This window comes from Cherax quadricarinatus, unplaced genomic scaffold (genome assembly GCF_038502225.1).
Source record: "Cherax quadricarinatus isolate ZL_2023a unplaced genomic scaffold, ASM3850222v1 Contig5562, whole genome shotgun sequence".
NCBI classification, from domain to species: Eukaryota; Metazoa; Arthropoda; class Malacostraca; order Decapoda; family Parastacidae; genus Cherax; species Cherax quadricarinatus.
Window position 1 is genome coordinate 1 of NW_027200588.1, and position 15,170 is coordinate 15,170.

At 52.6% G+C, this 15,170-nt stretch overlaps 1 protein-coding gene across 1 annotated transcript; it reads right to left on the bottom strand.

The window, feature by feature from the left end:
• Positions 1–7: 7 nt before the first annotated feature.
• On the bottom strand, positions 8–13,573 carry LOC138851018 (phenoloxidase-activating factor 3-like; the record flags this gene model as incomplete). Its single annotated transcript, XM_070081978.1, is given in 4 exon segments — positions 8–123; positions 4,694–4,792; positions 10,997–11,193; positions 13,371–13,573. Coding segments are annotated over 4 exon segments (610 nt in total), but the record flags the coding sequence as incomplete, so codon positions are not given.
• Positions 13,574–15,170: the final 1,597 nt, after the last annotated feature.

Genomic DNA, 15,170 nt, shown 5'->3' on the forward strand with positions numbered 1-15,170 from the left:
TCTGGGAAGAACTTATGGGTGAAGGTTCTGCAGGATCCAGCTCCTGTAGGAGGCGACGTTGGTGTAGATGGCGGGTGTACCCACGGTGCCGCACTGAGCCTTCCCTCGCGACACAACACCGATCTGACGGACCAGCCAACAATTAAACACAACAGGAGAAATAAATTGGAAAGAGAACGCGCGTTCACTTTCTAGACTATGAACATTGACGCCCAAACTTGTATTACAGAGTCCCTTGCAACAAAGAACCATTCAATTATACACGTTTCAGTCAGGGTTTCACCCTCTGGGAGGTCGAGGTTTCACTCACTGGAAGTTCCAAGTACTGGATGAGGTTCCCAGTGGGTGAGAAACCTTCTCTTCCTATAGGTTTCTTTGTTACTAGTGTCTCTTCTCCTTGATTACAGTAAGGAACTGTTGATCCAATGAACTGGCAGTGTCCTTCCCGTCCTTGGATCGACCCTGATTGCCTCCCATTGACCCCCAGACGCTAAATGACCTCGTCCTCGGCTCCTTACCCACGGATGTAATAATAAGAGCACCTAGGTGTCTTAATTGATGAGACACATGTGCAACACTTAGGTATCTTTATTGACTGAATATAATGATATGTGTTAAAGACGTGTCTTACTCATCAACTTTTGTCTTGCATTTCCCTGCTGATTGCCTGATCAACCAAACTGTTACTGCTCCTGCACTGTACTGACAACCTAGCTTCTCCACTCTGGAAGTACCCAGTTCTTGCTTAAATGAAACCAACAAACATCTACTGAAATATTAATTACCTACTGGCAACTGTCCTGGACTTCCATCCTTCACGATTAATCTTGATAAAATCCTTGGTAACGCAGGGAATCCCCGTTACCAGTCACTGTCTTTAAGCCACCTGCCTGGCTTCTCCACTAACTAATTACTTCAGTCTTATGAAAGGCTGATGTATCTCTCTACTAAACACTACTCCATTGCCAAAAAAAGAGAAATATTTTAAAACTGGCTTAATATCGACACCATGCCTAACCCTTCTAGGGTAGGGTAGGTGCCTGAGCCCGAGCCTTTAGCTCATAAGACTGTCATTCCCATTTGCCCCCTTGGGGCGGGGATGGCAGACCAGAGAGGCCTAGCTTGTGGCTAGGCCTGGGGACAGTTGGTCCCAAAGATGAGGAGGTACTTGTGCCTCCTCCCATGGGAGACTTAGGTCTCAGACACTCCCTAAAGAGGGAGCCAAGGCCGGGCCACCACTTGGACAAGGCCCGGGCCGGGAGAATACCGGCTAATCTTTAACTAACTAACTAACTAACATGAAATGATCGACACCATGCCTAACCCTTCTAGGGTAGGGTAGGTGCCTGAGCCCGAGCCTTTAGCTCATAAGACTGTCATTCCCATTTGCCCCCTTGGGGCGGGGATGGCAGACCAGAGAGGCCTAGCTTGTGGCTAGGCCTGGGGACAGTTGGTCCCAAAGATGAGGAGGTACTTGTGCCTCCTCCCATGGGAGACTTAGGTCTCAGACACTCCCTAAAGAGGGAGCCAAGGCCGGGCCACCACTTGGAAAAGGCCCGGGCCGGGAGAATACCGGCTAATCTTTAACTAACTAACTAACTTGTCCTTTTAACTGGAAAATCCAAGACACCATTCCCATGAGCCCTCCTAGGGCGGGGAAGGTGCCAGAGCAGTCTTCCACCTGCAGCTCACAAGACTGCCATTCCCACGAGCCTCCCTGGGGAGGGGCAGATTTCAGATCAGAGACCTAGCTTCTCCCTACGAGCCCCATGAGGGCGGGGAATGGGGCTAGGCCTGGGGACAGTGGTACCGAAGATGAGGAGGTACTTGTACCTCCTCCCATGAGAGACATAGGTCTCGAGACACTTCCAAGACAGGGAGCCAAGGCCGGGTCACCATCTGGAAAAGACCCGGGCCGGGAGAGTACCGGCGAATCAAGAAGAAGAATAATTCTTCAGTGGTCTTGAAGAGTATGTCTAATAAATGTAGTGTTAAAATTGCCAAATTAAAGATTAAAAAGCCCATTAAAATAATGAGTCTTCCTGTAAGATACAATAGCGTCGAAAGCTTAAAGCTGATCAAAAAGGGTCATTCACCAGTTACGTCACGTAATTCAATGAGTCCAAATATTTCTTAACTGTGTTAGTATCTCGACAAATTTGTACCAACACAAACTAAACATACAAACCACGGAACGGGTGGAGTTTGAATCCATGGCAAGTGAGTCGAAAAACTCCAGGCCAGTGCGTCAGCCACTGGGCCAGTTGGCTACGATAAGATTCATCCAGTTATACATCATAGGAAGGTTACCATGGGCCACCACTGTGACAAGAAATGCAAGTAAAAGCTTACATTTGTGGTCACAGTGGTGGCCCATGCTAACCTCCCTATGATATTCAAATATACTTAGTTGGATGAATCTTATTGTAGCCAGCTGGTCCAGTGGTTGACGCACTGGCCTGGAGTTTTACGACTCACTCGCCATGGATTCAGACTCCACCCGTTCCGGTTTTTTTTTATATATACTAAATATCATCATTCTCATCAAATGTAGCAGCATTACAGGTTACAACCCGATCAGAGCAATCATTCTTCAGCTATTGAAATAGAAATCAGTATCACAATTTCATTAATAAAACTGTCAAACTGGGACCTACGCAGCAAACTTTCCTTTCAGGAAAACAATATTGATAAAAGTCTGAAGACGACCAGAACAAGCATTCCCCAGTTATCGCATGTAATTCAACGATTCTAAGATTTTATCTGTTATCATACCGACGAAGGTGTAGCCTCACTGACCAGACTGACAGGACGTCATCAGTCACATAACACACCTCAAACATTAACAATTTAAAACGCTGGAAGAACGCAAATCCAAGACATTGTAGGGTAAAAAATATCACACTAATTTTTAAAACCAAATGGCTAAACTGGCACCTAAACTCTTCACTAACATCACTGACCTTTTTCTATGGATGATACAAAAGTGTTGAAGGTTTGAAGTTGCTCGGAAGAAGCATTCTCAAGTTATCACATGGAAGCGGCACTCGGGACTGAGGTCTGTGTATATGTAGTTCATTACTGCAGGAACCTAACCCTAGATGCAGCTTGTTCGTAAATTTGAAGCCTATCAGATGACGCGTTCTCGAGTTATACATTGAAAACTTCGTAGGAAGAAAAAGGGAAATTCAGTCAGGCAGTTAATGTTATTCCTTCAGGAAAACCTGAAAATCTCTCGCTCACAGCTGACGGCGGATGGAGCCTCCAGCGCTGCGCTGCATGACCCCACACGGGTTCACTGCTGTGTTGCATGACCCCACACTGGTTCACTGCTGTGTTGCATGACCCCACACTGGTTCACTGCTGTGTTGCATGACCCCACACTGGTTCACCGCTGCGCTGCATGACCCCACACGGGTTCACCGCTGCGCTGCATGACCCCACACTGGCTCACCGCTGCGCTGCATGACCCCACACGGGTTCACCGCTGCGCTGCATGACCCCACACTGGTTCACCGCTGCGCTGCATGACCCCACACTGGTTCACCGCTGTGCTGCATGACCCCACACTGGTTCACCGCTGAGCTGCATGACCCCGCACTGGTTCAACGCTGCGCTGCATGACCCCACACGGGTTCAACGCTGCGCTGCATGACCCCACATGGGTTCACCGCTGCGCTGCATGACCCCACACAGGTTCACAGCTGCGCTGCATGACCCCATACTGGTTCACTGCTGCGCTGCATGACCCCACACTAGCTCACCGTTGCGCTGCATGACCCCACACGGGTTCACCGCTGCGCTGCATGACCACACACCGGTTCACCGCTGCGCTGCATGACCCCACACGGGTTCACCGCTGCGCTGCATGACCCCACACTGGTTCACCGCTGCGCTGCATGACCCCACACGGGTTCACCGCTGCGCTTCATGACCCCACACGGGTTCACCGCTGGGCTGCATGACCCCACACGGGTTCACCGCTGCGCTGCATGACCCCACACGGGTTCACCGCTGCGCTGCATGACCCCACACTGGTTCAACGCTGTGCTGCATGACCCCACACTGGTTCAACGCTGCGCCGCATGACCCCACACTGGTTCAATGCTCCACTGCATGACCCCACACTGGTTCAACGCTGTGCTGCATGACCCCGCACTGGTTCAACGCTGCGCCGCATGACCCCACACAGGTTCAACGCTGCACTGCATGACACCACACTGGTTCAACGCTGTGCTGCATGACACCACACTGGTTCAACGCTGTGCTGCATGACCCCACACTGGTTCAACGCTGTGCTGCATGACCCCACACGGGTTCAATGCTGCACTGCATGACACCACACTGGTTCAACGCTGTGCTGCATGACCCCACACAGGTTCAACGCTGCGCTGCATGACCCCACACGGGTTCAACGCTGTGCTGCATGACCCCACACGGGTTCACCGCTCTGCTGCATGACCCCACAGGGGTTCACCGCTGTGCTGCATGACCCCACACGGGTTCACCGCTGTGCTGCATGACCCCACACGGGTTCACCGCTGTGCTGCATGATCCCATACGGGTTCACCGCTGCGCTGCATGATCCCATACGGGTTCACCGCTGCGCTGCATGACCCCACACGGGTTCACCGCTGCGCTGCATGACCCCACACGGGTTCAGAGTATCACAACAGTGATAATAATGACTCACCAAGGTGTAGTGAGGAATGCCCGGGCCTCCGAAGGCGAACAATGGGCCGCCAGAGTCACCCGAGCAGGAGTCCCGCATACCACTGCCCCCGAAACACAACTGGAGAAGACACGGGTGAGGTGAGGCATGATGGGTGAGGCATGATGGGTGAGGCATGATGGGTGAGGCATGATAGGTGAGGCATGATAGGTGAGGCATGATGGATGAGGCATGATGGATGAGGCATGTTGGGTGAGGCATGATGGGTGAAGCATGATGGGTGAGGCATGATGAGTGAGGCTTGATGGGTGAGGCATGATGGACGAAGCATGATGGGTGAGGCATGATGGGTGAAGCATGATGGATGAAGCATGATGGATGAAGCATGATGGGTGAGGCATGATGGGTGAGGCATGATGGGTGAGGGATGATGGGTGAAGCCTGATGGGTGAGGCATTATGGGTGAGGCATGATGGGTGAAGCATGATGGGTGACGCATGATGGGTGACGCATGATGGGTGAAGCATGATGGGTGAGGCTTGATGGGTGAAGCATGATGGATGAAGCATGATGGGTGAGGCATGATGGGTGAGGCATGATGGGTGAAGCATGATGGGTGACGCATGATGGGTGACGCATGATGGATGAAGCATGATGGGTGAGGCATGATGGGTGAAGCATGATGGGTGAGGAAAGATGGGTGAGGCATGATGGGTGAAGCATGATGGGTGAAGCATGATGGGTGAAGCATGATGGGTGAGGCATGATGGGTGAAGCATGATGGGTGACGCATGATGGGTGACGCATGATGGATGAAGCATGATGGGTGAGGCATGATGGGTGAAGCATGATGGGTGAGGAAAGATGGGTGAGGCATGATGGGTGAAGCATGATGGGTGAGGGATGATGGGTGAAGCCTAATGGGTGAGGCATGATGGGTGAAGCATGATGGGTGACGCATGATGGGTGACGCATGATGGGTGACGCATGATGGGTGACGCATGATGGGTGAGGCATGATGGGTGAGACATGATGAAGCATGATGGGTGAGGCATAAATGGGTGAGGCATAATGGATGAGGCATGATGGGTGAGGCATGATGGGTGAGAGATGTTGGGTGAGGGATGATGGGTGAAGCATAATGGGTGAAACATGATGGGTGAGACATGATGGATGAAGCATGATGGGTGAGGCATGATGGGTGAAGCATGATGGGTGAGGCATGATGGGTGAAGCATGATGGGTGAGGCATTATGGGTGAGGCATGATGGGTGAGGCATGATGGGTGAGGCATGATGGGTGAAGCATGATGAGTGAGGCATGATGGGTGAGGCATGACGGGTGAGGCATGACGGGTGCGGCATGATGGGTGAAGCATGATGGATGAGGCATGATGGGTGAGGCATGATGAGTGAGGCATGATGGGTGAAGCATGATGGGTGAGGCATGATGGCTGAGGCATGATGGGTGAAGCATGATGGGTGAGGCATGATGGCTGAGGCATGATGGGTGAAGCATGATGGGTGAGGCATGATGGGTGAGGCATGATGGGTGAAGCATGATGGGTGAGGCATGATGGCTGAGGCATGATGGGTGAAGCATGATGGGTGAGGCATGATGGGTGAGGCATGATGAGTGAGGCATGATGGGTGAAGCATGATGGGTGAGTCATGATGTGTGAGGCATGATGGGTGAAGCATGATGGGTGAGGCATGATGGGTGAAGTATGATGGGTGAGGGATGATGGGTGAAGCATGATGGGTGAGGCATGATGGGTGAGGCATGATGGATGAAGCATGATGGGTGAGGCATGATGGGTGAGGCATGATGGGTGAGGGATGATGGGTGAAGCATGATGGGTGAAGCATGATGGGTGAAGCATGATGGGTGAGGCATGATGGGTGAGGCATGATGGGTGAGGCATGATGGGTGAGGCATGATGGGTGAGGCATGATGGGTGAGGGATGATGAGTGAGGCATGATGGGTGAAGTATGATGGGTGATGCATGATGGGTGAGGGATGATGGGTGAAGCATGATGGGTCAGGGATAATGGGTGAGGGATGATGGGTGAAGCATGATTGGTGAGGCATGATGGGTGAGGCATGATGGGTGAAGCATGATGGGTGAAGCATGATGGGTGAGGCATGATGGGTGAGGCATGATGGCTGAAGCATGATGGGTGAGGCATGATGAGTGAGGCATGATGGGTGAGGGATGATGGGTGAAGCATGATGGGTGAGTTATGATGGGTGAAGCATGATGGGTGAGGCATGATGGGTGAGGCATGATGGGTGAGGTATGATGGGTGAAGCATGATGGGTGAGGCATGATGGGTGAGGCATGATGGGTGAAGCATTATGGGTGAAGTATGATGGGTGAAGCATGATGGGTGAAGTATGATGGGTGAGGCATGATGGGTGAGGCATGATGGGTGAGGCATGATGGGTGAAGCATGATGGGTGAGGCATGATGGGTGAAGTATGATGGGTGAGGCATTATGGGTGAAGCATAATGGGTGAGGCATGACAGGTGAGGCATGATGGGTGAGGCATGATGGATGAAGCATGATGGGTGAGGCATGATGGGTGAGGCATGATAAGTGAAGCATGATGGATGAAGCATGATGGGTGAGGCATGATGGGTGAGGCATGATGGGTGAGGCATGATGGGTGAGGGATGATGGGTGAGGCGTGATGGGTGAGGGATGATGGGTGAGGCATGATGGGTGAGGCATGATGGGTGAGGGATGATGGGTGAGGCGTGATGGGTGAGGGATGATGGGTGAGGGATGATGGGTGAGGGATGATGGGTAAAGCATGATGGGTGAGGCATGATTGATGAGGCATGATGTGTGAGGCATGATGGGTGAGGCATGATTGGTGAGGCATGATGGGTGAGGCATAATGGGTGAAGCATGATGGGTGAGGCATGGGTGAAGCATGATGGGTGAGGCATGATGGGTGAGGCATGATGGGTTAAGCATGATGGGTGAGGCATGATGGGTGAGGCATGATGAGTGAGGCATGATGGGTGAGGGATGATGGTTGAAGCATGATGGGTGAGGCATGATGGGTGAGGCATGATGGGTGAGGCCTGATGGGTGAAGCATGATGAGTGAGGAATTATGGGTGAGGGATGATGGGTGAAGCATGATGGGTGAGTCATGATGGGTGAGGCATGATGGGTGAAGCATGATGGATGAAGCATGATGGGTGAGGCATGGCGGGTGAGGCATGATGGGTGAGGCATGATGGGTGAGGCATGGCGGGTGAGGCATGATGGGTGAGGCATGATGGGTGAAGCATGATGGGTGAGGCATGATGGGTGAAGCATGATGGGTGAGGCATGGCGGGTGAGGCATGATGGGTGAGGCATGATGGGTGAAGCATGATGGGTGAGGCATGGCGGGTGAGGCATGATGGGTGAGGCATGATGGGTGAGGCATGGCGGGTGAGGCATGATGGGTGAGGCATGATGGGTGAAGCATGATGGGTGAGGCATGGCGGGTGAGGCATGATGGGTGAGGCATGATGGGTGAAGCATGATGGATGAAGCATGATGGGTGAGGCATAATGAGTGAGGCATGATGGGTGAGGGATGATGGGTGAGGCATGATGGATGAAGCATGATGGGTGAAGCATGATGGGTGAGGCATGATGGGTGAAGCATGATGGGTGAGGCATGACGGGTGAGGCATGACGGGTGAGGCATGATGGGTGAAGCATGATGGATGAAGCATGATGAATGAAGCATGATGGGTGAGGCATGATGGCTGAGGCATGATGGGTGAAGCATGATGGGTGAGGCATGATGGGTGAGGCATGATGGGTGAGGCATGATGGGTGAGGCATGATGGGTGAGGCATGATGGGTGAGGCATGATGGGTGAGGCATGATGGGTGAGGCATGATGGGTGAGGCATGATGGGTGAGGCATGATGGGTGAAGCATGATGGGTGAGGCATGATGGGTGAGGCATGATGGGTGAGGCATGATGGGTGAGGCATGATGGGTGAGGCATGATGGGTGAGGCATGATGGGTGAGGCATGATGGGTGAGGCATGATGGGTGAGGCATGATGGGTGAGGCATGATGGGTGAGGCATGATGGGGGAGGCATGATGGGTGAGGCATGATGGGTGAGGCATGATGGGTGAGGCATGATGGGTGAGGCATGATGGGTGAGGCATGATGGGTGAGGCATGATGGGTGAGGCATGATGGGTGAGGCATGATGGGTGAGGCATGATGGGTGAGGCATGATGGGTGAGGCATGATGGGTGAGGCATGATGGGTGAGGCATGATGGGTGAGGCATGATGGGTGAGGCATGATGGGTGAGGCATGATGGGTGAGGCATGATGGGTGAGGCATGACGGGTGAGGCATGATGGGTGAGGCATGATGGGTGAGGCATGATGGGTGAGGCATGATTGGTGAGGCATGATGGGTGAGGCATGATGGGTGAGGCATGATGGGTGAGGCATGATGGGTGAGGCATGATGGGTGAGGCATGATGGGTGAGGCATGATGGGTGAGGCATGATGGGTGAGGCATGATGGGTGAGGCATGATGGGTGAGGCATGATGGGTGAGGCATGATGGGTGAGGCATGATGGGTGAGGCATGATGGGTGAGGCATGATGGGTGAGGCATGATGGGTGAGGCATGATGGGTGAGGCATGATGGGTGAGGCATGATGGGTGAGGCATGATGGGTGAGGGATGATGGGTGAGGCATGATGGGTGAGGCATGATGGGTGAAGCATGATGGGTGAGGCATGATGGGTGAGGCATGATGGGTGAGGCATGATGGGTGAGGCATGATGGGTGAGGCATGATGGGTGAGGGATGGGTGAGGCATGATGGGTGAGGCATGATGGGTGAGGCATGATGGGTGAGGCATGATGGGTGAGGGATGATGGGTGAGGCATGATGGGTGAGGCATGATGGGTGAGGGATGATGGGTGAGGGATGATGGGTGAGGCATGATGGGTGAGGCATGATGGGTGAGGCATGATGGGTGAGGCATGATGGGTGAGGCATGATGGGTGAGGCATGATGGGTGAGGCATGATGGGTGAGGCATGATGGGTGAGGCATGATGGGTGAGGCATGATGGGTGAGGCATGATGGGTGAGGCATGATGGGTGAGGCATGATGGGTGAGGCATGATGGTTGAGGGATGATGGGTGAGGCATGATGGGTGAGGCATGATGGGTAAGGCATGATGGGTGAGGCATGATGGGTGAAGCATGATGGGTGAGGCATAATGGGTGAGGCATGATGGATGAAGCATGATGGGTGAGGCATGATGGGTGAGGCATGATGGGTGAGGCATGATGGGTGAGGCATGATGGGTGAGGCATGATGGGTGAGGCATGATGGGTGAGGCATGATGGGTGAGGGATGATGGGTGAGGCATGATGGGTGAGGCATGATGGGTGAGGGATGATGGGTGAGGCATGATGGGTGAGGCATGATGGGTGAGGCATGATGGGTGAGGGATGATGGGTGAGGCATGATGGGTGAGGCATGATGGGTGAGGCATGATGGGTGAGGCATGATGGGTGAGGCATGATGGGTGAGGCATGATGGGTGAGGCATGATGGGTGAGGCATGATGGGTGAGGCATGATGGGTGAGGGATGATGGGTGAGGCATGACGGGTGAGGCATGATGGGTGAGGCATGATGGGTGAGGCATGATGGGTGAGGCATGATGGTTGAGGGATGATGGGTGAGGCATGATGGGTGAGGCATGATGGGTGAGGCATGATGGGTGAAGCATGATTTGTGAGGCATGATGGGTGAGGCATGATGGGTGAAGCATGATGGGTGAGGCATGATGGGTGAGGCATGATGGGTGAGGCATGATGGGTGAGGCATGATGGGTGAAGCATGATGGGTGAGGCATGATGCGCGGGAGATGCACTGACTTTGGTGGCTACAATATTTCAAGCTATATACTGTATGATGTATTCTGTATGATATGTGATGCATGATATATGCTGCGATCTATTCTCTATGCTGTATTACGTATATTACAAATGTATGATGTATGGTATATATTGTATGATACATGCTGTGTGATCTATACTGTATGATGTATATTGTAGGTTATATGTTGAAAATGTTTGGTGCATTATATATGCTGTATGATGAGTGGCGTACTATGTATGTCGTAAGATGAATGTTATACATGATGTATTATGTATAACGTGTGAGGTACAATAAGATACAAGGCATCAGGAGACAGAGAGAGAGAGAGAGAGAGAGAGAGAGAGAGACAGACAGAGAGACAGAGAGACAGAGAGACAGAGTAACACTGACCTCTTCAGCTGTGATGGAGCTGCTGTATAGAGTCTTGCACTTATCGTAGTCGAAGAGAGGAAGGTTGACCTTCTGCAGGAGGTCTGAGCTCTGGCTGACCTGGGTGCGTCCCCAGCCTGCCACCGTAGCATTCTTGGTGCCGAGGAAGGCCTTCACGTCAAACCCAGCGGCAGGCAGGCAGATAGGCTGAACAAATACTGCCACACGAAGGAGAGAGAATATGTAGGTATTTTTCTAATAATAATAATAATAATAATAATATTAATACTTTCAAGTCCATGTACTGAGCAATGACGCGACTGCACCAAGCGAACAATGGTGTTTAATATTCCTTTTTTCAGTGAATGCGTCTGTGGAGGGAAGGCGAGCTTGTGGTCTGGTCTGTGTTCCCTCGTGTTGTTCTTCACCTGTGGGTGTTCCCTCACAGAGAACACTTTAACACTTAACGTTAGAACTTATGAACTCCGACAAGGGAGATGCAAGTGTATGCGTCCGGTCGTGCTGCTCAGGCCTCCCTGACAGGGTAAACACAGCTAGCTTTTGTTTACACTGTGTAACTGACATACATATAGAAGATAGTAGCAGCACACTGCTGGTGTATCAAATTTTTTGAAATTTAAAAAAAAATTATCCTGGTCCCCTCCTTCTGGTCCATCCCCTGTGTCCCTTCATCCTGGTCCCTTCCCTGTGTCCCCTCATCCTGGTGCATCTCCTGTGTCCCCTCATCCTGGTCCACCCTTGTGTTCCCTCATCCTGGCCCATCCCCTGTGTCTCCTCGTCCTGGTCTCTCCCCTGTGTCCCCCTCCCTCTGGTCTCTCCCCTGTGTCCCCCACCCTCTGGTCTCTCCCCTGTCCCCCTCCCCCTGGTCTCTCCCCTGTGTCCCCTCATCCTGATCCATCCCCTGTGTCCCTTCATCCTGGTCCCTCCCCTATGTCCCCTCATCCTGGTCAATCCCCTGTGTTCCCTCATCCTGGTCCATCCCCTGTGTCCCATCGTCCTGGCCCATTACCTGTGTCCCCTCATCCTGGTCCATCTCCTGTGTTTCTTCGTTCTGGTCCCTCTCCTGTGTTCCCCTCCCCCTGTTCTCTCCCTTGTGTCCCCTCCCTCTGGTCTCTCCCCTGTGTCTCCCTTCCCCTGGTCTCTCTCCTGTGTCCCTCTCCCCCTGGTCTCTCCCCTGTGTCCCCCTCCCCCTGGTCTCTCCCCTATGTCTCCCCCTCCTCCTGGTCTCTCACCTGTGTCTCCCTCCCCTTTTCTCTCCCCTGTGTCCCCCTCCCCCTGGTCTCTCCCCTGCGCTCCCCTCCCCCTGGTCTCTCCCCTGCGTCCCCCTCCTCTCGGTGTCTCCCATGTGTCCCCCTTCCTCTGGTCTCTCCCCTGTGTCCCCCTCCCCCTGGTCTCTCCCCTGTGTCCCCCTCCCCCTGGTCTCTCCCTTGTGACCCCTCCCCTGTCCCTTCCCTGTGCCCCTCTCCCCCTGGACTCTCCCCTGTCCCCCTCCCCCTGGTCTCTCCCTTGTGTCCCCCTCCCTCTGGTCTCTTCTCTGTGTCCCCCTCCCCCTGGTCTCTTCCCCTCCCCTGGTCTCTCACCTGTTTCCCCGTCCCCTTTTCTTTCCCCTGTGTCCCCCTCCCCTGGACTCTCCCCTGTGTCCCCCTCCCCCTGGTCTCTCCCCTGTGTCCCCCTTCCCCTGGTATCTCCCCTGCGTCCCCCTCCTCTTGGTCTCTCCCCTGTGTCCCCCTTCCTCTGGTCTCTCCCCTGTGTCCCCCTCCCCCTGGTCTCTCCCCTGTGTCCCCCTCCCTTTGTTCTCTTCCCTGTGTCCCCCTCCCCTGGTCTCTTCCCTGTGTCCTCCTCCCCCTGGTCTCTCCCCTGTGACCCCTCCCCTGTCCCTTCCCTGTGTCCTCCTCCCTCTGGACTCTCCCCTGTCCCCCTCCCCTGGACTCTCCCCTGTCTCCCTCCCCCTGGTCTCTCCCTTGTGTCCCCTCCCTCTGGTCTCTTCCCTGTGTCCCCCTCCCCCTGGTCTCTCCCCTGTGTCCCCCTCCCCTTATTCTCTTCCCTGTGTCCCCCTCCCCCTGGTTTCTTCCCTGTGTCCCCCTCCCCTTATTCTCTTCCCTGTGTCCCCCTCCCCCTGGTCTCTTCCCTGTGTCCCCATCTCCCTGGTCTCTCCCCTGTGACCCCTTCCCTGTCCCTTCCCTGTGTCCTCCTCCCTCTGGACTCTCCCCTGTCCCCCTCCCCCTGATCTCTCCTGTGTCCCCCTCCCCTGGTCTCTTCCCTGTGTCTCCTCGTCTTTAGTTATATAATGTACAACCAGCGGTGACAAATTTTTCCAACTGCGACAAAGGATGGCCTCACACAAAAGTCTGAGGCTGCCCAAAAAATAACTCACAGTTGAGGGTGGCCTTTTTCTCCAGCTTGATGAGCGAGATGTCGTCGCTGGAGAAGAGGCGAGTGTTGAAGTTGTGGTTCTTGTACAAGGCAGCCGGAGCAAAGTCCTGCACTGGCTCGGCGCAGAGCTGGCCGCTGGTGACGCTGTTGCTCTCGCAGTCCTTGACGGTGGCCAAGTTGTGTTCTCCCAGCCTTATCAGCACTCTGATGAACACACACTAGACGTGAACCACATAGAAGAATATAAGGTGATAGACTATTTAAAGACGAGATATTTCAGAAAGGCTAAAGAACAGAAGTTAACATTAGAAATAAGTCATTTTGACGTTTTTGGGGGGTTATCGTAGGTAATTTACACATATGTTACTATATTATGATAATTTGTGTAACTGCATTCATAAATAAACTTATTTACTAACATTAAATAGTAACGGTCATATGAGTGATCCTTATGAAACCCCAGTCAATTAAATGCACCTTTTCCGACACCTCTTAAATGAGAGAAAACTGCTCAGCTCCTCTGAACGTTTAGGTCACTGGCACACACAAACTATGCCTGACTTACACACAGAAACCTTCGGTCACTTATACACAAACCTTGGGTCACACACAAATCTCTTCCTGCTCCATAAGCTTTAACTTACCTCATCTTAAATCTATGTATGGATCTTGCCTCCACTACATCACTTTCCAGACTATTCCACTTCCTGACAACTCTGTGACTGAAGAAATACTTCATAACATCCCTGTGACTCATCTGAGTCTTCAGCTTCTAATTGTGACCCTTTGTTGCTGTGTCCCATCTCTAGAACATCCTGTCTCTGTTCACCTTGTCAATTCCTCGCAGTATTTTATATGTTATCATGTACCGCCTATCCCTCCTGTCCTCCAGTGTCGTCAGGTCGATTTCCCTTAACCTCTCCTCGTAGGACATGCCCCTTAGCTCCGGGACTAGTCTTGTTGCAAACCTGTGCACTTTCTCTAATTTCTTGACGTGCTTGGCCAGGTGTGGGTTCCAAACTGGTGCTGCATACTCCAATATGGGCCTGACGTACACGGTGTACAGAGTCCTGAACGATTCCTTACTGAGATGTCGGAATGCTATTCTTAGGTTTGCTAGGCGCCCATATGCTGCAGCAGTTATTTGGTTGATGTGCGCCTCAGGAGATGTGCTCGGTATTATACTCACCCCAAGATCCTTTTCCTTGAGTGAGGTTTGTAGTCTTTGGCCCCCTAGACTGTACTCTGTCTGCAGTCTTCTTTGCCCTTCCCCAATCTTCATGACTTTGCACTTGGTGGGGTTGAACTCCAGGAGCCAGTTGCTGGACCAGGCCTGCAGCCTGTCTAGATCCCTTTGTAGTCCTGCCTGGTCCTACTCCGATTGAATTTTCCTCATTAACTTCACATTGTCTGCAAACAGGGACACTTCTGAGTCTATTCCTTCCGTCATATCATTCACATATACCAGAAACAGCACCGGTCCTAGGACCGACCCTTGTGGAGCCTCGCTCATCACAGGCGCCCAGTCTGACACCTCGTCACGTACCTTGACTAGCTGTTGCCTTCCAGTTAGTTATTCTCTGATCCACTGCAGTGTTTTACCTGTTATACCTGACTGATCCTCCAGCTTTTGCACTAATCTCTTGTGTGGAACTGTGTCTAAAGCCTTCTTACAGCTTTTGCACTGTCTTCTCTTGGTTACTGCTCTTGTGTGTGAACTGTGTGTGTGTGTGTGTGTGTGTGTGTGTGTGTGTACTCACCTAGTTGTACTCACCTAGTTGAGGTTGCGGGGGTCGAGTCC